Here is a 24,241-nt window from a genome sequence, read left to right as displayed (position 1 = left end):
TGCCTCCCCCCTGTCAGAGTCGACCTTAGCATTCAGATTACCTATCACGATTACAATATCATCTTTAGGAAACCTTTCCTGAACTGCGTGTTATTGTTCATAGAAAGCATAATTTTCTATTATATCGGAAATCTCTGTTGTTGCATAGCATTCTCCTTAACCTGGGCTGGAATCTTCTCTCAGTCTCAGTCCTGTGATAAACAGACTCTCAAGTCAAAGGAGTGCTCTTCAAGATAGCCGTCAGAAACAATCCGATACCAGATTCGCGTCTCCTACCACTCGCCTTTCCAGAATATAAAAACACATTGCCGCAAGAGAATGAGGAGTACTCTCTATAGTACCACCATCTTATTGCGCTTAGGCCCACTCATAGCGGCGGAATTCCCACTCGAGTTAGAGAAAGCCGGCATTCTGAGGACCCTCGCTACCGTTGTTAACAAGCCTGCGCACATTCCAGAAACCAATTGTAGTCCATTTTCGATAGCCAAAGATCTTCAGCGAGAGGTCCTATCTAAGGCGTTGTTAACGTTTCAGTAACAATAAAGTTTCGAAATTTGCAGGTTACTAGCCCGCAAATTTCTATCCCTTTTAGTCGCCTCTTATGACAAACAAGACTTTTAAACAATCATACCTTCGAAGTGGTCAACGAACTTCACGATGAGCGTCTAACCCAGACATTTTTATCGTTGACTGTGTAGCTCATCCTGATCTCAACTCGAAAGATCCAAACATCATTGATTAATGTGATGACCGTCAAATGACGCTCAAGACATCGAGGATCATCGAATTCGTGAAGGATATTGTGAATTGCAGGATCATGTGACTACACGTTTCCCTCTGAAGTCTGACTGAGGCATGCCCCATTCAAGAGCCCTGGCATTAAAATCACCGAAAACCAGGATTCGTCCCTCCGTGCTCGAAACGGCGTCCTCCAGAGCATCAAGCCGGCGCCGAAAGTCCGGCATCGTCTCATTCGGCGTGAGGTAAACGCTAAAAAACGTTATCCCTAAACACCGGATCCAGACAAACCCGTCCCCCCGGCCTTAGGCAAGAACACGAAGTCGAACGTTGTCCCGAATCCAGATGGCAGCGGTGCCCGATAAGTCGAGATACCATGAGGACGGGTCCTTGTTGCGGTATTGCTCGCTAATCAGCACCAGATCAGCATTTACTTCCGCAGCGAACTGTGCTAGCAACTGGTGAGCGGTTGCACTCCGGTGCATGTTAAATTGCAAAATCCGGATCATGGCGTTCGCACCCTAGCCCTCTCCAATCCGATTTTGATTCTCCCGCTGTTAAGGAGTTTCCTCGCATATTGCTCGGGTTTCTTATTTAAAAGAAGAGGAGTTAGTATGGGTTCACTCGTGTCTACTTGCCAATCCGGCTCGAAGAATCAATGCCCGGTGGGAACGTGGGGGAACGTCTTGCAGCATTACAAAACGACTCGAACAAAACGCTTGGAATTCCCAACTAACTAATAATGGATTTATTTACAGATTTTTATAAATAAAATTTACTTACTGCAATCTTTGTAAATTTGCTTATACCTAGGCAAAGGCATAAGTTTATTGTCCCGCGGAATGTGGATTTAGTCGTCGGATTTGCAATTTACTGTTCAATGTTCCTATAATCCTTGGTTTGCCCATAAACGCTGAAAAGAATTTCCATTCACTGAGTACATCCTGTTTCTGAGTATATTTGAAATTTCGCATACACATGTACTGCCCTCTATATGTTAAATATTGCTTTCAGTTTCTCCACAAACCGGTTCAAATCTGATATTTCCCGTCCTGGCCTGTAGCAAACTTCTCTCGATATGCACGAACAGCTGTTCCTCTCAACCTGGATGCATTCGCGCTCCTAGTCTTCAAAATTCCCGCCACATTTCAGTAGTTGTTCAAAAGTTCGTGGCGTCTGTCCGTGAAATAACAGGAATTTATTATATTAACGGTGAGTCATGATGCAGTTTGTCTTAAGGAATTGTGATTGGTGAAAGTGAATTGCCACGAGTGGGTGTTCATCAGTTTGATTTGCGCTTTAAGTGTTCGTTGCACTCGTTGCGTTCCACTTGGATCATCGAACTTTCATCTTAACCTCTCTTCATTGCAGCCGGCAAAAACACGTACCCCACACAATGCCGCGGAGGAAGCAACCCCAAATGAACGGAGCGCCAGCCGCCAAAATCCCACGTGTACCGTTGACACTTCCGATCCCTGAACGGCCGAAACGTTCGGCCAAATTACTGGTCTGCGGCCAAGGGGACATGGGGCAACTAGGACTTGGCGAAGACAAAATGGAAAGCAGGTTTCCCACGGCCGTAGCCAGCTTGTCGGACATTGTGGACTGCTGCGCGGGAGGAATGCACAGTTTATGCCTGACACAAACTGGAGATATTTACTCGTTCGGGTGCAACGACGAGGGAGCATTGGGTCGCGATACGTCCGAGGATGGTTCCGAGTTTGAACCACGGAAAATGGACTTGCCCGGCCAGGCTGTGAAAATCTGCGCGGGAGACTCGCACTCGGCATGTTTGCTGGAAGATGGACGTGTGTTCGCCTGCGGTTCATTCCGTAACTCACACGGAAACATGGGTCTCACGCTGGAGGGAAATAAGTGGAGACCTGTTAATATCTTGCCAGGAGTCGAGGCGCATGATATATCGTCCGGTGCTGATCACTTGGTGATATTGGCTTGCAACGGAAATGTGTTTACGATTGGATGTGCCGAACAAGGCCAATTGGGACGGGTGCCGCTAAGGGATGCCGGTGGAGATTCGCGACGAGGGAAAGATGAACTGCTCAACCCACAAACGATTCATGTGAAACACAAGAAGCAGTTCGATTCGATTTGGACAACTATTTATTGGTATGTGATCTTACGAGTAATTAGAGAGGTTTCCTTGCTCAATTGTTTCTCCGCAGCACCTTTGTCCGGAAAAACAAAGAAGGCGACGTGTACGCATTTGGACTGAACAACTATAATCAGCTATGCATGCCGAAGACGGACATGCCTGTTCCAGTTCCAAAGAAAACGAGCCTGAAGGATGTGCTGGCCATTGCTGGTAAGTAAAGCAATAATTCAAGCTGACTCTTTGATTTTCACGCATTATGAAAACGCTGTGTATTGAACCGTTATAATAGGGACCTTATGACGACGCTAGAAGTCGTTTGCGTTCGCGTTTCATGCGATTGTGACCAAAATGAATATAGCGTGAGAGAGCGGAACGTAATGGCACAGTGGATCTACTATAGGCAGTACCCTACTAAAATGACCCCGCTTGCGAATGTGCTTGCAGAAGCTTATCTGTACACATCAGAGACGCTAAACAAGGAAAGGCATAATCTTCGTTAAATCGTATTGGTAAGAGAGAGATCGGTGAGCTTTTGCTATTCTGGTCCTACGGCGTGCTCACCCATGTAGGAAAAAGTTGTTTCACGTATTCACTTATACATAAGCAAAAACTTGCCAATCTCACCAATACATTGGCAAGTCCGGGCGGTATGTCAAACACAGCTGATCGGATTTTCGTTACATCTCGCTCATGCTCAAGGGCAAAACAATTTGAAATCGTGTGTACTCGCACTGATTTCCCCCTTGAAGGGCAAGGGGGAGTGTGGTAGCTGTCTAGTATCTAACTGTGGTTTCGAGCGCTTACGCAGTTGCGCGGGGAAATTGGGACCGTTTTGGCAATTTTTAAATTCCAATACATGTCACGTGGTGTAAACACAACCTTATTAAAATCGGTTCAATGTCTGTCTGTCCTTTTTTTGTTTTTGATTGGCGAAAATTCTTCATGAATACGCATCTAAAATCTAGGACACCAATCTTCTTCCTTTTCTTCAGCCTTTGTCCCGTTCACAAGCGGGGTCGGCTCGTCGTGATGCTCTACCGACTGCCTGATCTGGGTGCAATCTCGAGGCTTTCAAATCCCCATCTAGCGTATCAAGCCACCGTTGTTTAGGTCTGCCTTTTGGTCGTTTACCATCGACTTCGATGTTCAGACCATCTTGGCAAGTGAATTCTCGTTGGCACGAATTGCGTGACCATACCATCGAAGACGCCTCTCTCGCAACTTTTCCACGATCGGTGCAACCCCATAACGATTGCGAATATCCTCATTTCGGATATGATCTAAACGTGTGACGCCACTAGTCCAACGTAGCATCTTCATCTTCATTACCGCAAGACGCCGATCATTGTCTCTTATAGTCGGCCAACACTCAGAACCATAAAGAGCGACTGGACGGACGACATTGCGGTAAATTTTCGATTTGAGACGTTCGTTGATATGTCGATCACAAAGAACGCCAGTTGTGGAACGCCACTTCATCCAGGTTGCGTTAATGCGTGAAGCAATTTCATAATGCAGTTTTCCATTGGCTGATAGCGTTGGAGGTATTTAAATCGCTCACTTCTGGGCAGATCACTGCCGCTGACAGTGATTGTGCCTGTTTCATGGGGATCGGTCGTCAAAAATTCAGTTTTGTTTATATTCGATCTGAGACCGTGTTGCATGAGGCGATCATTCCATTTTTGAACAAGTTGCTCGAGATCATTTTTGCTATCAGATGCTAGGAAAACATCATCTGCATAAAGCAGTATGTAGGGCGCTGTGACAGTGTCTGTAACAAGAACAAAGAGGAGTGGTGAGAGGGCGCTTCCTTGATGAACACCAACAGAGACACGAAGCGGTTTTGATACACCCGCCATGCTTCGAATTTTACTTTTCGGTTCGTGGTAGAGCAGTTGAACCCAGCGCACAAGTTCTTCTGGCACTAAATGTTGTCGTAAAGCATACCAGATGTGTTCGTGTGGCACACGGTCAAACGGTTTCTCTAGATCCAGAAAGGCAATGTAAAGAAGGCGATGGTTCTCATGGTGTTTCTCCATGAGTAACCGCGCAGCATGTATTGCGCCAGTAGTTCCGCAGGTTTTGACAAATCCGGCTTGATTCACGGTTATTTCAAAGATTTCGCGAATACGGTTGTCAAGAATGCGTTCAAAAATCTTCATGGTATGGGAAAGTAACCGGATCGGACGGTAATTTGAACATTCTGCTGGACTACCTTCATTTTTCCATATTGAAACAGTGGTATTTTCTTGCCAGTCAGATGGTGTTCTTCCTTCCAGAATAACCCGGTTAAAGAATTCACTGAGCCACAGTGTTGGGTCCCGGCTCTTCGCTTTCCAGAGCTCAGATCCGATGTCAGGTCCTGTTGCTTTCCTCGACTTCATTTGTTTTATTGCCTCCTCAACTTCAGTTGCGCTGACTGGTGGAACTGGTCCAAATGTCGGCAATGATTGTGGAAGTGGAGGATGATCAAATTTTTCAGTTGAAATCTGCTCGAAGTATTCTTGCCATCTATCCGTTGCGGCTCGACGGTGGGTAAACAAAGTACCGTTCTTGTCATTAACGCAACAGAAGTGTTCGATATCCTGTGTGCGTTCATTACGGCTTTTAGCAAGTCGATACAGATCTCTGTCGCCATCCCCGAAATGGTTCGCTCGGGTGACAACGACCGCTTTCTTTGCTTCGCGGTTGGAATTCTTATAAATTTGCCAATTAGCAGGCGTTTTATCGTCGAGAAATTTGTGGTAAAGGCGTTTCTTTTCACGGACCTTCATTTCAAAGCCATCTCGGTTGATGTACCGCTTACCCGGGTTGGTGACCCCGAGGGTTGCAGAGGCCGCTTTGTGGATCGTGTCTTTCATTTGGTTCCATGATTCTTCCACATTCGTAATTGTCGGCAATCGTATGAGTGAGATCGTTTCTTCTCACAAAATCGCCACCATTTAATACGCGGCGGGCCAGTGCGTTCCTCACGCTGTTTTATCGAAGGCTTAATTCGCAGGACAGCAATCAACGGCCGATGTTGAGGTGCGATGGTCTCATAGGGAACGACTTTGCAATCAGTGGCAGTGGTAAAATGTTGGCGTCTTATGGGAATATAGTCGATTTGCGTTTTACTGTTCCCACTATAAAATGTAGGAAGATGAGACAATCGTTTGATGAACCATGTATTCATAAGTGCAGGGTCATGGGTGTCTGCAAAATCGATTATACGCTCGCCACCCTCATTGCGCGCTCCGGACCTCTTTCCCCCCATGCCACCTGTTGCCGTCTGCCTTTTCACCCACATGACCATTAAGGTCGCCGGCAATGATTATATAATCGTCAGCAGGCACGTGACAAGTCTTTTCATTGAGAAGTTGCCAGAAGGCATCTTTCTCGGCATCAGGTCGACTTGTCTGTGCGTAGGCGGTGAAGAAGTGAATAGTGCGATCAGCCGATATAATGGTGAGCTTCATCAGCCGATCATCAAATCGTTCGACTTCTTTAATAGCATCACGGAAACTCTCTGAGATGGCAATGCCAACACCATATTGAGTGTGTGGGTTACCAAAATAGAGAAGTTTGTAGCCATTTTTACTGCGTTCGCATTCAATGTCGCAGCTTTTGCTGCCAGACTCAATCAATGCGCCTTTTCCGAAGGGCTCTTGCGAGTTCCTAGGTCTTTCCAGTTAGGGTACGAACATTTAGCGTGCAGACACATATTTGTTTTGTTCGTTGTGTTCGGACTAACTTGCTTACGTCCTGTCGCCGTCCATGCGTCAAGAACCCTTGCCCATTTCTCCTGCCGCGTCGACTGAGGTGGACGCCCTAGCATTTCTCCGAGGCTTGTGACTCAATCCGATCACATGTTTGTAACGACATCGTATGCATTTTCTTGGTCGACCTGTCGCGGGGCCTGTCACCAAGAGAGATCAGGTAGGATTTAGCATAGTAGAATAACTCCAACTATACTCTATTTATCTCTTTCCCTGATCTCAGCATTTTATTTTTGTTCTACTGAGGATAGTACAGAGTACGTTGCCTCTAACCCTCCTCCTTTACCTGAGCTTGGGACCAGCATACTATGTTAATAGCATGGCGGAGTTAATCTAGACATGCCACATGCCGGACCCTTGCCGACTAAAACCTCCCATATTTTCTCCACTCTCCCCGCGGACCACCGTTCTAGTATTGCTTCGCGGGGCTGTTCACTCTAAACGAGCTGGTATCGCTTTGCGTGGCGTTAATTGCAGTAGCTTCCCTTCTATATCTCGGCTGCGCTTCTGCTGCCTTTAGCTGCCGGTGGATCCGTTTCACCATTGCAGCTATCGCGTCCCATGCTGTATTTGATTGCTCCATGTACCTCATCAGATTTTTCACTGTTAAACGGGTGTTAAGCTCTGTTTCAAGCTTTCTCCTTGAGTTTTTAAATCCTGGGCAGACGAAAAGCCGGGTTCTTGTTTTTCGGCTGCACTTTTACATCTAGACCGAACCAATTGCCCTGTCAATGTCGTCTTCTGCGTTATCCGCACTTTCATTGAAACGAGGACGATTCGCTGGGAGCAAATATCGTTTTTCCTTTGCCGGAGAGAATGAGGGCGGATCTATGTCATTCAATTTGAGGCCTTTGCTGCAAATTTTCATCCAAGTAGGAATTGCATGATCTGAGAATCAAGACGATTTCTATATTTACCTTGGTAAACCGTTTTGTGAAAGGACAGAGCCTTATGTTCGTGTAGAAAGCGAGATGACCTCCGACATTTGATTGAATTTTTCAAAAGTCGGTTTTGTTCTCTAAATAATTGATATTATTGATTGGATTGGATTGGATTCTTCAACATATTCACCTTTGCTGTCAACATTACTAACGCCGAACATTTGTTCAATACCTTCGTACTGTTTTGCGCTGTGATAATTGGAAAGGTTTCTTTGTGCTCCCTGCCCTCGCAAAGATAATAAATAATCCTGGAACGCATCAAAGAACATCTTGAAAGCTTGATCGACAGACCAGGCTGGTTTTTGCTCTGGATCCTTCTGCATTGACCACATCAATACCCTACATATCATTTTGTAACCGTGCGTGGAGTTTATATATCTTCGCTTCACCTGCTCTTCATCGATTTCGGGAAGGCTTTCGAGAGCGTAAACAGGAAGTGTATCTGGCGTGCTGTACGCAGCAGGGACATTTCGGAGATATTAATAGTCATAATTAGAGTGACGTATGATGGTGTAAAATGTCATGTGCTCCACCGCGGTAAAATCTTGGAGGAATTTGAGGTCCAAAGCAGAGCCCGCCAGGCTTGCATCTTTTCACCGAAATTATTTCTTGTTATCGGTAATGTTCTTCATTCTACTCTGTTCGGAAAATGTGGAGGAGTTCAATGGATTATGACATCTTTCCTCAAACACCTTGCCTACATGATATGGTATCAGTTCGTTCTTCCATAGAGTCATGGACTTTGACCGAGTGGCTCTAGATTTGGAAAGACAGGCAAGTAGAGTTGGACTGAAGATAAACACCAACAAAACCAAGGTTTTCAGTTTGACTTGTCATCTCACTCTCCCTATTTGCATTAATGAATAGAGCCTCCAAGGCTTCGATCAATTTTTATATCTAAGAACTTGATGTCGCCCGACACATTAACAGTGCTAGATCTCCTTTTGCTGGCTTGTCTAAAATTTGGAAATACAGTTATCTCAAGATCAAGTTGAGCTTGTGTGTTCTGCGCTAATGTTCTTTCCATGTTGCTATATAGGAGTAGCACATGGAAAGTGATCCCTACTGTTAATCGGAACCTCTAAGCATTCGTAAAGACCTATCTACCAGGTATCATTGGAGTACGGCCTGATACTATTTCGAACAGAAAACTTGGTCGGCGCAAGGTCTGTCACCCTTGGGCGATGTGATCAAAAGGCGGAAATGACACTGGATAGGTCACACACTAAGGAGGGGCGACAATTGTATTGCTAGCTACGCCATGTTGTGGAACCCACTTCCCCAAGGTAGCCGACGAGTGATTGGCTCAAAAGAATATTTCGTGCAGACCAGTAGAGGAGGAGTGCGGGCATCTGGGGTAGTCCCTTGGGTGCTGAAGCACATTTCCGCACGCTGCGAAGGACGACGCGTAGGTATGGTTGATGGGAGCGCTAAAACAAGAGTCGACAAACCTGCAGACTGATCTATGCCATCAAAGTTTGGTCGGTGAAAGTTTTACCTGAGATATTCAAAAAAGCCAAAACCATATCGCGAGTATTCCTACCCGTTTAATCACTCAATTGTCTAAGCTACGTTCCGGAAGGATATGGAGTACAGATCCTTCTAATGCTCGAAATATATGGGCAACACAGAAACCCAGAAGAAACTCTAGATCGATAGCAACCATATATCTCTCAACATTTGGTGATCCGCTTCTAGCATTACAATGGAATGAGAATTTCAGAGTTCTAATTTGTGCAACCAGTTGTAAATCAGATCTGAGCCTGACGATTTCGCAGCCTGTATGACGAAGAAATTTATGAGCGATATGGCGACCAATTGGTTGAGAACAAAATATGGTTCAGTGAGCTGCGGTGGGCGAGTTATTTTATTCCGCATGGACGAAGATGATCTAATTCGGAATTTTTTTTTAGGAGAATATCTATTTTAAGGCCCTGCTTTAGATTGAGCGGCCGCATAGACTAGGATCCCAAGCAGCTGCTATGGATGTCGAATTAATATACCTCAGCGCAGAAAGGGGGTATTTAGAGCTCCTTATTAAAACAAGCTTAGACCAGACACCGGTTTTTTGCCGTTGATGGCAATTATGAGATGCGAACCTAACTCTTGCCCATCGAATTCTAGAGCTTTTTACCCAATCAATGTAAGGGAGAGTCCTCTATTGTATGATCACCATCGAAACTTCAGCTGCGTCACTGTACTCGGACCATGGCATTTCGAGCTTTGGGGATCGAAAACCGAGTTTTCTCGCTACAAATGAAATTTATCTGAAATTTCCAGACACTTTCGTCCATTCTTCTGAATGGTCAAAATAATTCTCGCTTACTTTTTTCAACAGGTGGTCAGCATCACACTCTTGTACTGACATCCGACAACAAATGCCACTCCATTGGTCGTCGGGACTACGGTCGTCTAGGATTAGGCGAACTCAGCGAGGACGTAGCTGAATTAACAGCAGTCAAAGCGTTACAAGAGAGAGAAGTGGTCCAGATATCATGTGGTGAAGCCCAATCATTTGCAGTGACTAAAGACGGTGAAGTCTATGCGTGGGGCATGGGATCAAATCAGTCATTGGGAACTGGCAAGGAAGATGACGAAATGGTACCAGTACTCCTCAACAGCAAGGAAGTAAAAGGAAAGAAAGTATTAAAGGTGACCAGCGGCGGACAGCATTCGTTATTCTTAGTTGACGGTGAGGAATTGAAACCTGTATGTACTTATATTTCAAGTACAAAAAAGCAAAGTATGCGTTGAATGAAATACACAACGTTTCAGTTTTCCTACACGATTTACAATATTTGGGGATGTATCCTTGACTGTTCTACCTCGTGCACGTTTGTTATATATTTTTTTGTAACTAGGAGTAAAGTGTTTAATTTAACTAATGTAACTGTTCTAAGTTTTCTGGAAATGAAAGAAATAAATAAATGACATTCGAAAAGAGTTCTATTTTGGAAAAAATAGTTTTTACTCGACTTCAGTTTGAGGGATCGTCTTGCTTTTAGTGATCAGATGTGTAAATGCAATAGTGATGTCACCGTTTGTACACCATTGTTTTCTGTGAAATTCGACACCTATGACCACAATTTCTACAATTTCAATGCCTTGTTTCACTTCAAAATTATAATAAAACAATTAAAAGTGTCTCCGACGTCAATACAGCTCGTGATCTCCAGAATTTTCCTCCTCTAAGGGTATAGAAGAAAGAAAGCGTGAATAATGAATGCAAATGTCGATTTCATCGCTCAATTATTACCACCAACCCGATCCTATTACTCCGAACTCCACTCGCCTGGCCAGATTCAACCCACCCCGGCTCGATTCATCCGTCTGGTGTTAATTTCAAGGGCGGTGTCGACTCTCATCCCATCATTGTTCGCCAGTCTTAATACACAGGGGATGGATGATATGCTGTGTAATAAAAACAACAGATTTCTGGTCTGCAACAAAACGCGCGAATACATCGAACCAGTGGGATCGGGAAATTTCTCGAATTCTTTTCGTCAGTGACTTCACGTATGACGTCAATGATATCGTAAAGAAAATTTTCTGGATGACGTCACGTTATGTTGGCGTAATTTGCTTTCGTTTGTCGTGCTGAGCCTGCTGTATTGGATGTGCTGGTACAGATGTTGTGTAGACAGTCGTTGAACCGTACCGGGTACTTAATGAACCCCCGGTTAGGAGGAAAGGAATCGTTTGGTGGAGATTTATTTAAACTGGGCATGCGTTGGTAGGGGGATGTGCTTATGTAGTTTCAAGAGGATTTACTGGAGTTTGCATACAGTGGTAGTCTGAATTTTAAGAGGTTTTTCGGCATGAAATAATAGACTAGTCATTTTTCAATGCAAATCTTAGCTTGCCTAAGGTAACTATACCAAAGTCACCATTTATATTCATTGAATATTTGGAAATATTGTAAAGCAATGCTCTAAAGATACCTAATTCGTTCATTCTTTGTTCATGATTTGATGGATTGTAAATTCGACGAGTTCGGGAGAGATCACGTTCAGTTTGGACTCATTTTTTTGATTGAAAGCTTGCTTTCATCTAATACTTCACATATCTGAATAGTGGCTACGTTCATATAGATTCCATTCATTATTACTTCGTCACAACCAGCTGACGCCCCAACCATCTCGGCTATGGCACCGTCCATAACGAGCTTTAAAAAGGAGGGTCAATTGTAGCTTGTTAATGATTTGACTGAACTCAGACATTAGGAAGGGTTCCAGAACATCTTTCCGGGCTGACCTACTGGGAAAGTTAACTTTAGTGCATGGCCTGGTCCAGCAATAAGAACTTTGTCATTTCTTAATGTGTGCCGTACTCATTGTTACTACGGTTGCTGTTACGGATTGATGCTGCTGTGTCGAAAATCTTGACCTTAACATATTTAGTGGGTATGACATGAGGGGGTTTCCGTTTGAAGAAGTAGTCGGTAGCGTTCACCTCCTTCATTCATTCTCCTCGACATCAGTTTGAGGAGAAGAGGTGTTGAGTTTCAAATGCATTCAACTGGTTAAAACCGTCTAATGGGGCGAAATAGTGCTTCGAAACCCGAAATAGGGTCTTGTGTTTGGACTAAAGGTGGCAGTAGATTTTACAACACACCAGAATGATCTTTCCTTAAATTGTGAACCCAAAGACGGTTTGAGAATTACTCCAAGCAATGTTGATGCCATTGCGTAAGGAACACATCACTCAATAAGTTTTTGGTCTGATCCATAAGTGCCACCAATTTGAGCGATGACGTTCAATGCTCTTGTTCCTTGCGACTACTAACATTTTGGCGATCCTAAAAAGATGCTTCAGTTAAAGTCATGAAGAAGTGAAGGAACTTGAGACTATTTTCAAGGATGAGACAAATTGTTCTATTAGAAAGGCATCGAAAAGCTGGATTATTGTTGAAGTGAATCATCATCCTTGAATGATGAATTTCTTTGCTAGACCAAAAATTTACTGAGCGATCCCATGTTGTATTCATCAAGGAGAGAAACTTATAAAGTAATAATGTAGGAGGAACTTGCCTCGTAACTTGCTTTACAATTTGCCGGCTTCATGAGGAGTACTCATCTAATAACGATGTAATCAGCAAGTTCATCTAAAAGGACGCCTTACACAATCAGCTTTTCATCAGTCTGATTGATAGTGTCAACCCAATGACTGATGGATTGATGTCCAGACTAACATAAATTATTAAAATTTTGAAATTAAATCTGTCAATCTTTGGCCGCTTACGGTGTTCTGTTCGCGGATGATTATGGAAGAATACTCGAAGTAAAAAAAGGATAATGATTCTTCATGAAATTAACAGGTACAAAAAGAAATGTTTCAAAAACGATAATGACATATTTTGGAACCATAGAGAGATGGTAGCGGTGTGAATGCAATTGAGTACCGAATAATATTAGCGAATATGATTCATCTGTCCAGCATTGCAAACGGAAAGTATACATCGAAAAAGTCCTTTTGTTTATAAAATTCTGAACCTTACCGGAGGATAAAGTCTATGGATCGAGCATTAAATTGTCAGCTGGATTCCAGGACAAATAGTGAAAAGGCAACCTAAAAACTTCAGTGAAACAGTGAGTTGTAGGAAGTTCGCAATTGTTTCCATGTCCAGATAAACCACTGTTCCCTTTTGTCCACCAGACATTTGCAGCTTATTTGCTGATCATTTCTAAAACGCATACTGCCTACCTAAAACTCCGACTTCCTCTACATTTTTGACCGACATTATCATCAACGGCGCAACAACCGGTGTCCGGTCTAGACCTGCCTAAATAAAGAACTGCAGACATCCCGGTTTTGCGCCGAGGTCCACCATTTCGATATCCCTAAAAGCTGTCTGGCGTCCTGACCTACGCCATCGTTCCATCTTAGGCAGGGTCTATCTCTCTTATAGGTGTCGCGGAGGGCTGTGTTGTGAATGACTTCGGTAATCACTCTTACCTGATTGTCAGAGGGGATTGTAGGTGGTGTCGTAATTCGAGCTCGATGCACTATGCCAACGGGATAATGATTCGAGTCTATATTGGCCCCCCTATATGTTCTGACATACATCAAGGCTGAGAGGTGGCGGCGTTCGATCAGCACGTGGTCAATTTGGTTGAAAGTGGGTCCCGTCTGGAGAGGTCAATGTATGTTTGTGGACCACTTTCCGCGCAAACCAGGTACTTCCAACAACCACTTCGTGCGATACTGCTAACTGAATAATTCGCAGTCCGTTATCATTGGTATCCCTATGGGAGACGACGTATCGTCTGAATACGGGCTCCGTGCCTACTTGACTGTTGAAATCTCCAAGTATGATTTTTATATCATACTTGGGGCAGACTTCGAGGGTCCGCTCAACTGCCTCGTAGTATCCTTCTCCGACTCTGCAGTCTCCTCTGTAGGGGCGTGAACGTTTATGAGGTTTATATTTCTAAACTTGCCTCGCAAGCGCAGAGTGCATAGCCGTTCGCTTATATTTTCAAAGCCCATAACAGCAGGCTTCATTTTTTGGCTGACTAAGAAATCTATTCCGAGCACATGGTTTACTTGATGGCCGCTATAATATATGGTGTAGCAGCTCTTCTCCAGGAAACCGGTCCCTTTTCATCGCATCTCTTTCAACACTGTTACATCAGCCCTATGTTGGGACAGGGTATCGGCTAGCTGATCAGCAGCATTCGGTCTGTACAGGGAGCGCACGTTCCTTGAGAAAATATGCAAATCGTTAATCCGTTGTCCTTGCCAGGTTCGTCGTTGTAAAATCCATCCTGTCCGAGGTTCCTTCTTGGGCTTCGTAACATCGGTTTTCCGTGTAGGGTTGTCAACTCTATCCAACCCCCAATCCCAACTGGTCCTCCAATTGGTACATTTTGTTTCGTTTTTAGTCGTGGGAGACTCGCCTTCAGCCTTCTCTGTTTGCAGTTTTTCATGAAGAAAGAACTCCCAGCGATCACCACGTGGAAGTGCAGATAGGGTTTGGTAGTAAAGCTGTTGGTGTTGGTTCAGCAGGCATTTCCCAGGTTTTATGCTCCATCGTGGGTACCAATCCACGTTTCGCCCTGGGAACTATACTACCCTTTGATCGCCCAATAATTTCATAGCGTCCGTTCTTGCTCAAAATCAAATAGACCATTTCAAAGGAGCACAATAGCATCCAGTTTACTGAGAGCTGAATTTTGATATGCATCTGAATACTTCCTCCATCAACTGTCCTATTTAAATCCCCGGCTTTTCCGCTCAATATTCCCTTCAGTTTATTCTGCTTGATATTTTCCCGGCAATGCTATTTACAAATTATTTGATTTGAATTCCGCAAAGTCAATGCTAGAACTGACACACAGACACGATAGATATGTATGTGCACTTATGAAAGGGGAACCCGTTGTTGGGATGAATACAAAATAAATTTGTACCGCGTGTTACTTTACCGAACTTTGCCGAATACCCGGAAAATTTTGTTTTTCTCTCTGTCGGCTCATATAAAGCATTTTCCGAAGGGGGTGTTCGTGGTAAGTGCATAGACAAGAGATATTCTTTCCCAGCGGAAAATTTGAGGTTGGTTGCGGTGTGATGTTGGTTGAATTGTTTGGAATTAGGGAGCTAGGGAGGTGTTCATTGGAAGCTATTAACAGTGAGGAAGGCATCTTCATCATTGGTCCTTCGCGATGCTCAGTACCATTTCTATCTGAGACTTCGTTTTCAGACTAATAAAAGACCTAAAGTGTTAGTAATGAGTCTCTCTGCATTTAGTGAAAGTTATCCTCGGTGTGAATTTTGGGGATTGCATTATTCGTTTTTGAGTCCCGACATTATCTTGAAGATCTTAGCTTCTTAAGATACTTTTACTCAATCTGTTTCCCACTGGATTGTGATTTTAGGGTAGGATTTTCTTGAGTCAGTCATTTTTCTGATAGTGTGTTGCCACCGTGGACACTCCTAGAAGTCTACTTTGCTAGACTTGTATTCGTCCTTTCAGTTCAGTCCTTTTAGTTTTGTGCAATTGAAGTATAATTTAAAGCTGACTTTATGGAAAAGATAAAAAGTATTTTCATCAAATTATCTGGGTTAATGGACTTGATAGAAACTAAGGCCTAGAAGTGGCCAAGAATCTGCTCAGAACCTTTATTGGCCGTCTGGGGGTCGAACTCAAGTACGAATTAAGGGTTAGTTTTCGGATCTCAAAAACTCATATTAACTTTAAAGCAAGGACCCTCTACTAAAAGAAATCATTAAGTTTGAAACAATTTTCCAAATATCAAGTTTTCCATAGAGTTTTCCTCCACTTTTCCTTCCCATTTTCATCACCCATGTTCCCCAATCTTTACGGTAACTCCGCCATCAACAACATTGTATCAAATCGAATAGGGGGGTAAAATTAATGAAAGAGTAGTTGAGGAAAAGCTGTTGGGTAGGAAAAGCTGGTCGGGAAATCATCTCATTGCGTTCGAGCCGTGTGCGGTCGTTAGTCTAATTTCATTGTTCCACCGTCGCGTGGCTCTGTATTTAGCTCGGAAATTTTCAGCTCAGCATTTTGTTCACAATTTTCTATTTTTCGGTCTTATTTTCGTCCACGAATTTATTTCCATCGCTTTCGACAAGATGTTGTTGTTGCATGTCTCGGGCTCTAGCTATAATTTCCATCGTCTACCAGTGAATTTTCGATAAATTGCAGCATTTTTTCGGTGGCATGATTGCGTGGAGTAAATGAGATTCCTTTCAATTAGAAAGTCCTCAAGCTATTTGTCCCACATTGGGGGCGTTATTGCAGAACCGATTTTGTTGCTACCAATTCGATCGGATTTGCGGTTGAATCTATTTTTATAATTGTCAATCCAGAAGGAAACTGGCTGAAGAAGATTTCGCTCGAGAGAAAGTGTGTCAACTGAGTGTATCTTAAGTAACCGGAAAATGCCCTGGTCTGATGTGCGGCTTTAGTGCGGAGAAAATAGTGCGAGTGGTGCTAATGTATAGTGTGTGATGGATCAGAAATCCATATGAGTAAGAGTGGAGTGCAAAAGATGCTTCGGAGCCTCTTTAGCGAATTCTTCTCGTCACAGACTCCTACTATTTATACAGCGACAAGTTTATGTGATTTATTTCGGGTCAATGCTTTCGCCCCTTCTAGAAACACTGAAAGGACTCTTTGTGAATGTTAATAGCTCGGAACACAAAGGATTACAGAATCGGGGCTGGAAGTGAGTGTACAACATTTATCATTCCTACCAAAGTTTGGTCCTCTTGAAAGAATATACCCAACACAACAATAAGAGCTAAAGAGGAAAAATGTCCTGGTCTATTATCGAACCCAATACCATTTATATTGGGGTGGGATTGATGGTTGGATAATGTACAACTTTGTTTTGTTGGAAGTTTACTTTAGTGGGGATGGAAATGACTATGAATCTTTGGGGGGAAAGCTTCAAAAAAGTTTTGATAGTCAAACAACCAACATTGAATCTTTACTGACTACATAGGGGGTGGCAAGGTCACCACTCTCATACTCATTCGCCACAGCTCGTCCAGTTGTATTTTCACAAAACTAATTTATTGGATTTCAAAACAATGCATGCGGTATTTTAAACAACATCAATATGAAGCTGAGTCAACTAGGCAGTTCCTGTAATACTAAATTATTTCCTTTGCAAATTTCATGGAGAAGATGTATATTTTTCCAGAACAAGATCGCTAAGATCGCTAGAGTGATTAGTTCCCAATTATTTTCAAACAATTGTTTAAGACAGCATGGGGTTTCTATTTCTGAACTTCCGCTTAATAATTTCAAATAAAATTGACTTGTGGCATACCAAGTAGTTTGAAAAGATACTTTTATGCTTGTTAGCGTGCCGAAGGAATTGGTGTTCAGACTGGAATGTCTATCTCCAAAAACTGGTGGATTGAAATTTTCTATAGTATTTCCGTTTTTTTTTTAATTTAGGAGTTACTGTATGTCTCATAGATTTCCATCGCTCGGCCATAAGGGTTCAATTAAAGGACAGTTATAAAATCTTAGCGAACACTTCTAAGAGCTATTTCCGGAAATTATTGAGTCACTGAATTTTCCCCACAAGTCGTGAGCGTAGGCGGATTCTTATTACTTCGGCCTTTCATGGTTACTAACTGAATTCCACGTGTCTTAATGTGTACATCATCCCCTGAATTTTTTGGCTTAGAAATTGAAATGCACTTTTGCCGAAACCAAAGGAGAAGAAAGAAGATCCTTCCGATTTTTTTCAAAAGTGCTTCATGGGATGGACTAATAGATATAGATTCCTTAGTACAGATATATGGGACAGAAAATACAAAGTTATATGCTTGTCTAGACTCCTCTGTGGGATAAAGCAAGTATAGTTGCTAGCATGGATGGTTGCTAGGAATGTATATTAGCTTCGTATGGGATTTCCAGAGAAGTCAGCACACTCATTTCTAGGGCAAATTATTTATCGCCCATAGGCGATAACAAGATAAAAGCAGGTGTTGACGAATATTAGCAACTTTCGATTAGCAGCAGTAGTCACTTTCCATATCGTCGTCAAGGCACTACAGCTCATCTTAGATCTTGGCCTTCAGGTTGTCCTTCCTTCAACAATCTCGATTCATCGATTGCATCCTCCAATTTAGAAATCCGAGCGATGATGCGCTGTCTGCGTCAACAGAATCTGCATAGCGTTTCTGGGGTTTTCCCACCGGTCTTGGTGCTTTTATTCTGCATTTGCACACCCAAAACTAGCGAGAAAACAACATGCAGGTGGTTCGTCTCCCGGCGTATTGCTTGAATGTGTATGGTGGAAGAAAAACATTGCCCATATTCTGACGTTCTTTAAAGATTTATGCTTGAAAAATTTGCCCAGTTACTCTGGTGTTGGTGTCATATATAGCATATACAAAAAAATTATCTAGATGTTATCGACACATCTGGGCCGTGTCTTGATAACGCCTATCCAGGCTATCTCGTACCTAACCCGTGAATTTGCAATGATATTCCGTGCGGCCTAGAAACTCGATTTGCTCCTCCTGTATGTAGTCTTCTTGCCTTTTAGGTATCCGAGTGCCGTCCATACGTTGAAAGTGGCCAACGCATTCTAGCTTCCAAGCTAGAAGACTTTCCAATATTTGATATAGTTGCAGCTCCTACTGTTCTCCTCAGGGTCCACCTCTCGAATCCCTTTTCCAATCTATTTTTGGGAGGTAGGATAGGTGAATGTATTTACACACAGAGTGTTGGACTCCCGCAATGATACGTCGTCGAATTACCAACTAAATCCTTCCCTATCGTCAGAGAGCTAGCGTGGAACCGTTTGTCACATTACTTCGGGCTAGCCCCCGAACTCTCTCGCCTTATGGAGTCTTCAAATCAGGGAATTCCTTTCACCAATGAGAAGGAAGAGGAGGAGAGGAACTTTCAATTCAAGGAACCCCCTGCCATCGGGCTACTCCACCGGTCGAACTCTATCTTCTTTGCAACGAGAAGGACTCGAAAGTAATGGGCAACGCGGCTTCACTTGTCAGCGGTCCTCAGCATCTCCTCGACAATGTTTTCTGGAGAGAGATCCCTTGTGTTTAAATAGAGCTGCTGACAAGAGAAAAAGGTGTGATGGGCGTCGTCCACAACTCCATTGCAAAACACACAATCGCCGTCGAGAGCGTGCCTTCCCAGTCTTGTGCAGGTAAGACTGAAAACCTTTGTGTCCACTTAAGAACTGTGTAAGAAAATAGTCAGTCCTACCATGCTTCCGATTTGGCCACGCACCTAAGTTGCCAATGAACCGCGCAATTCATCTGTCTCTAGTTTCATTTCGCCAAGTGAGTTGCCAATCATCTAGGGTGTGTTGCTGTTCTTCACGCGCAACCACCCCCCTTGGCGCTTCTCCCTTGCGCTTGTATATGGTTTTACGCTCTTTAGCAAGAAAGGCAACGGGGATCACTCCGGCGATCACCATCTCGGCCAGTTCAGAGACAGTACGGTACGCAGAGGCGACCCGTAAAGCTTCCCGTCTCTGTACATCCCCGAAACGCTTACGATATTTCTCCTTGCCAAGAGCGTCAGCCCATACTTCTGGGCCGTAGAGCAGGACAGACTGCGTTGAACTCATCAGGAGAGATCGCCTGCTAGGCGTAGGCCCCCAATATTTGCCATTAATCTACTTAACGCCGAAACTCTAGTTGCAGTCTTATTCGCTGTTGCTTTGATTTGCTCAAAAAAGCTCATCTTTAAGGTAAGAGTTAGTCCAAGTACTTTACGGTTAGTTTCGACTCGATTCTCGACTCGCCAAACGATATATGACGCAGAGTCGGAATTTTCTTTTTAGTCGGGATGACTACTTCGGTTTTTCCCAAAGCATGTGGCCCTAGGATGGATCCCTGCGCTACTTCTGACATGGTCTCCATCCTCCTCTGACTCTCTAACGTTTCATAGAGCAGAGAACGGCTCGTATCGCTTCAGCGAGTCTACTTCTGATGAGCTTTTCGAGCACTTTCCCAGCAGTGTCAAGCATATAAAGTGGGCGATATTAAGACGGCACCTCCAGCTCGCCCTGGTGGAAGCTGCAGAAATCCACAAACTTTTCACCATTATCATTACGGTCGCCAAGTCCGTGCTTCCGCATCACATGTCCGAGCAAGGTGCCGTCAGAGCAAATTCTGGCATTCAGGTGGGTAACGATTAGGATGTCACCTTAGGGGAGCCTCTCCTGAACTGAATGTAATTGTTCGTACCGGAATCTCGTAGTCAAAATTCTCCCAGAAACCGGCTCCCAGGTGAGCGCGCTTTGCGGTAGCTTTCAGAGACTACCCGACACCGACCATGCGTACACTCGAGAAATCAATCATAGTTCGTTTTCGATAGCCAAAGGTCGTAGCTGTGAAGTCATTATTCAAGACGTTGTTAACATTTCGGTAGTACTCAAGTTTCGAAATTTGCTGGTTGCTGGCCCACAAAAGTTTGATATGCCTGATTGGAAAAATTCAGCAGGGATTCATCTAGGCTCGGCCCCAGCTGAATCCTCTCTTCCGGCTTCGGAGTCCTCCCCGCCTTATAATCGTCATCGCTACCTTAATTGCCGTTTTCTTAGTATGTGACCCTGTTTTTTCGGTAAACCTTCAGCTGTTTCTTTAGACTCAGAGCCCGATCTTCAGGTTTTTAGTATGAAAACCATAATATGATGGCCTTTGAAAGTTCTTCTTTCAATTGCACCAACTTGGCTAGAATGAACTTGTCTTCTTTTTGACGTAAATGCAGTGTCGGGGGAAGGTTTTTTTTAAAGAAGACAAAACGATTTTATCACCATCCCATTAGCAGAACACCAGCGAACCAGAGCGCCTAGGTTTGATTGTTGAGAGTCACACGCTTAAGGTCGTCGTCATAGAGCATGGACCTAAAATAGAGCTTTGTATGACGCCGGAGGAAGAGGAAAAGAAACGGGTAGTGCAGCCATTAAAAGAAACGTGGTAGAACTGGACGTAACAAATGCAGGGCCGAATAATGTGTAGATGCTTTATTTTTGGACTTGCAGTCGCGTCACCTATCATTTTGGGTTTCTATTGAAGACTGCTAAAATAACTACCTCTATCCAGCTGACGTTTCTGTAATCGACTTCTAGATGCAAATATATTTCCGGTTATTTCCGCGATCGTGCCCTTTTCTCGATGTCCACCACTTCTTTACCGAGGTATATTTGCTGCTTCAAATCTTTGCACGATTTTGGCCACTTCGAAAATCACAAATCAATTGTTTTATTACATGCTTCACATCGTACTCATATGGGAACCTTATGCAGCGTGCTTTAAGTATGGTTGACGGCTCATAGGACTTTTCTGTGTCTCGTCGCCCCTTCGACACTGCTTACCTTGATGCACCCATTTCTCACAGTAGAACTACAGGGTTGAATTCTCTGTAATTCTGAAATTGACTATCTGTTCGAGTTTTGGTTTTATCGGTTTATTTACGTTGTTCCCTGAAGAGGGAAGAGTCACGCTTGTGCCTCAGCGTGTAGGTGGTGACACCGCAACCGCACCAATAGTATTTACTTTGAAGCCGAAAACTTGACACCCTGCCAAGGTCATGATTTCTTTGCGAGCTGAGTGTTGAAAATTCACACTCTTGCGGCATTGTATTACTGTACTCTAAACCCCTCTAAGCCTGGCAAAAATAAGCCGCGCCTCCATGTCCTGGGACCGATGTTAAATAGAATTTTCACAACAGTATTCCGGTCCAGAATGAGGAAATCTTCTTTCTCCGGAGATTTCTGGTACAGAAGAGGAGGCTTCTTTGAGCAACTTAGTACAGTCAAGCAAGCCCCTAAAGATGGCATTGTGATCGTGATGAGCGATCTGGACGTGTGATCGGAAAACGTGGTTTTGGAGATCATAATGGGAATAATGAGAGGTTCACGTTTTTTTTGCAGCTTCCAGGATCAGTTAGGTTTCAACAGCGTACAGTATATATACAGTTAGATCGGCCACATCGCGATCAGTAGTAAATTTAGCGACTGTCTTCTAGATGTGTGCAACAGGAGAAATCGGTCTCGAGCGAGATCATCACTTTAACGGTTGCTTGCTTCCGTTTCCATAGTCTCGACCGCTAAATGTCAACACGATCCATTTTCGTGATCTAGCTGTCGTTCGACATTGCGAAAACTACCTTCTGTAAAGACGACAGGTATCTTGAACAGTTCGCCAGAAAACAATGATCAAGTTACCAAGATCTGACTGACCCCGAAAACGTGGAAGCTGATCGGTCTTTTTGCCGCTACGAGTAACGGCGAGAATTTACTATTCCGCTGGTCAGGGAGACAGAGTCTGCTGTAGATAATAATTATTTCAGCTTCGTACAGAGCATCACAAAAGAACTTGGAGGTGGTCGCAACACTTTTGATGGTACCGTTCAGGAATAGGTAATATGCTTGCCATCCACTAGTACGAGTAGTTTAAGACTCTTCGGAAGAGGCGGGACTATTATTTTGCGGATACACTGTTCCCCCAAACAGAATTGAAATCATCTTGGCCATGAATGCACTAAGGAAGCCAAACAGCTGGACTTGATAGTCTCAGTCCTGAGCTGTTCTTTGCATTCTCGGAAGTTTCTGCAGAAACTGAAGGCATTTGACTTGAATGCAATTATTGGAGAGGTATTTGCGTGTTCTCCGCCGTCGCAAAGGTAATAGCTAAAATTACCCTGAAACGCATGGTTGTAGTTTGTGTATCTAGGAGGTGTTGTTACTGATGATCGTGATACCAAACTTGATATCATTAGGGTCCTCTGGCTTACGACAATAACAAATGAAGAACTTCGTCAGCGTAAGGACCAAATGCCCCATGGATTTGTTGATCAGAAGGCCAAGTTTCAGTCTATAGGTTACACATTGAGAAAGGGCGAAAACTCCATTGCGGATTATGTCATATTTATTACCTGGCGCAGAACAAGGGAGTAAGAGTGCACAGAGGTATATGTCAACCGTATATAAAATGTATCAATTCTCTGAGAGCAAATTTAGCGGCTTACTTTTATAAAACAAATAGAAATTAAAAAATGCGTGCCCTTAAATTAGCACATAAAAGGCGGAATATCGCCAGAAATTGAAGACATTCCATTAGGTGATTCTGAATTTACTACCACACCCTAAAAAATAGTTCCAGATTAAAAGATTAGAGGAGATTAGTACTCACTAGTTCCATTTCTTTACGACTTTTGGCTACAGAATACGAAAACTGATTGCTATGGATTTGGACCTGCTGTTTTTGTTTCAAGTAATCACCATTATCCTATACTGGACACTAATTTAAATCCGCTTAATTACTTCAACGTGGAAACCTTAATGTGAAATGGAACAGATTACAAACGAAAAGTATATTAAGCTTGCACATACATTCATTATAAAATCAATTAATCGATGGAGAAGAGAATTAAGTAGCATTATCTCATGTAAACAAGGCAACGAAAACCTCCCCTTCATTTGTGCAGAATCCGTAATTATTAACATTAAGTACATTCGGGAAATGGAGCAGTTCGAAATGTGGTTTTGGACCGCCCTTGATTATTTGATAGAGAGTTCAACGTTTAAATCCTGAATGCATAGGCCGGGAGACAGCCTCGTGATCCGCATGAAAAACTGTGCCACGGGTCTTTGGGACTTTGTGTTTGTCCTGCCGCTATAGGCACATGGTTTGCACAATTCAAGAATAATTAACGAAATGGACCATGTTGAGTCCCTTCGTCTTTTTCTTCAGTCTTTGTCCCGTTTACAAGCGGGGTCGGCTCGTTGGGATCGGTTTCGCCATTTCTATCACAAGCCTGATCTGAATGCAATAGCGAGACTTTCAAATCCCCATCTAGCGTATCAAGTCACCATTGTTTTGGCCGGCCCTCTGGTCGGTTACCATTGAACTCGATATTCAGACCAATCTTCGTGAGTGAATTCTCATTATCATGACTTACGTGAACATACCATCGAAAACGTGTTTTTAGCATTTTTTCACGACCGGCGAAACTCCATATCGATCGCAGATATCCTCATTTCGTAGAGGAAAAATCCCGGACCGGGGTGAACAATATGCTGGTCCGCCTATCATCCTTTAAGCTTTCACTTTCTAGTTATGTGTCTTTTTCGGGCCTCTGAGAAACTTTGGGGGCTGAGGGAAACTCCCCCTCTTCCTCTTCTCTCTTCAGGCTTAAACCTCTTACAAATATACCGTGGATC

At 43.5% G+C, this 24,241-nt stretch overlaps 2 protein-coding genes across 11 annotated transcripts in view; both read left to right on the top strand.

The window, feature by feature from the left end:
• The first annotated feature begins 1,799 nt into the window (after positions 1-1,799).
• Positions 1,800-10,493, top strand: LOC119659990 (regulator of chromosome condensation-like). The gene is made up of 4 exons (XM_038068361.1): positions 1,800-1,950; positions 2,110-2,865; positions 2,922-3,061; positions 9,889-10,493. Exons 2-4 carry the CDS (start codon positions 2,135-2,137, stop codon positions 10,302-10,304), a joined length of 1,287 nt encoding a protein of 428 aa, XP_037924289.1. The 5' UTR covers positions 1,800-1,950; positions 2,110-2,134; the 3' UTR covers positions 10,305-10,493.
• Positions 10,494-15,984: 5,491 nt separating this feature from the next.
• Positions 15,985-24,241, top strand: part of LOC119659810 — a 58,588-nt gene continuing 50,331 nt past the window's right edge. For 2 of the 10 annotated variants that reach the window (XM_038068092.1, XM_038068082.1), the window contains exon 1: positions 16,009-16,547. The gene's annotated coding sequence lies outside the window, so the exon portion shown is untranslated. The other 8 variants (XM_038068086.1, XM_038068090.1, XM_038068088.1 and 5 more) reach the window with 8 other exon arrangements.

The sequence above is a fragment of the Hermetia illucens genome, chromosome 6, assembly GCF_905115235.1.
Source record: "Hermetia illucens chromosome 6, iHerIll2.2.curated.20191125, whole genome shotgun sequence".
In the NCBI taxonomy this organism is placed as follows: Eukaryota; Metazoa; Arthropoda; class Insecta; order Diptera; family Stratiomyidae; genus Hermetia; species Hermetia illucens.
The sequence above is the reverse complement of the archived record's forward strand: the minus strand, read 5'-3'. Positions and strand labels throughout refer to the sequence as shown.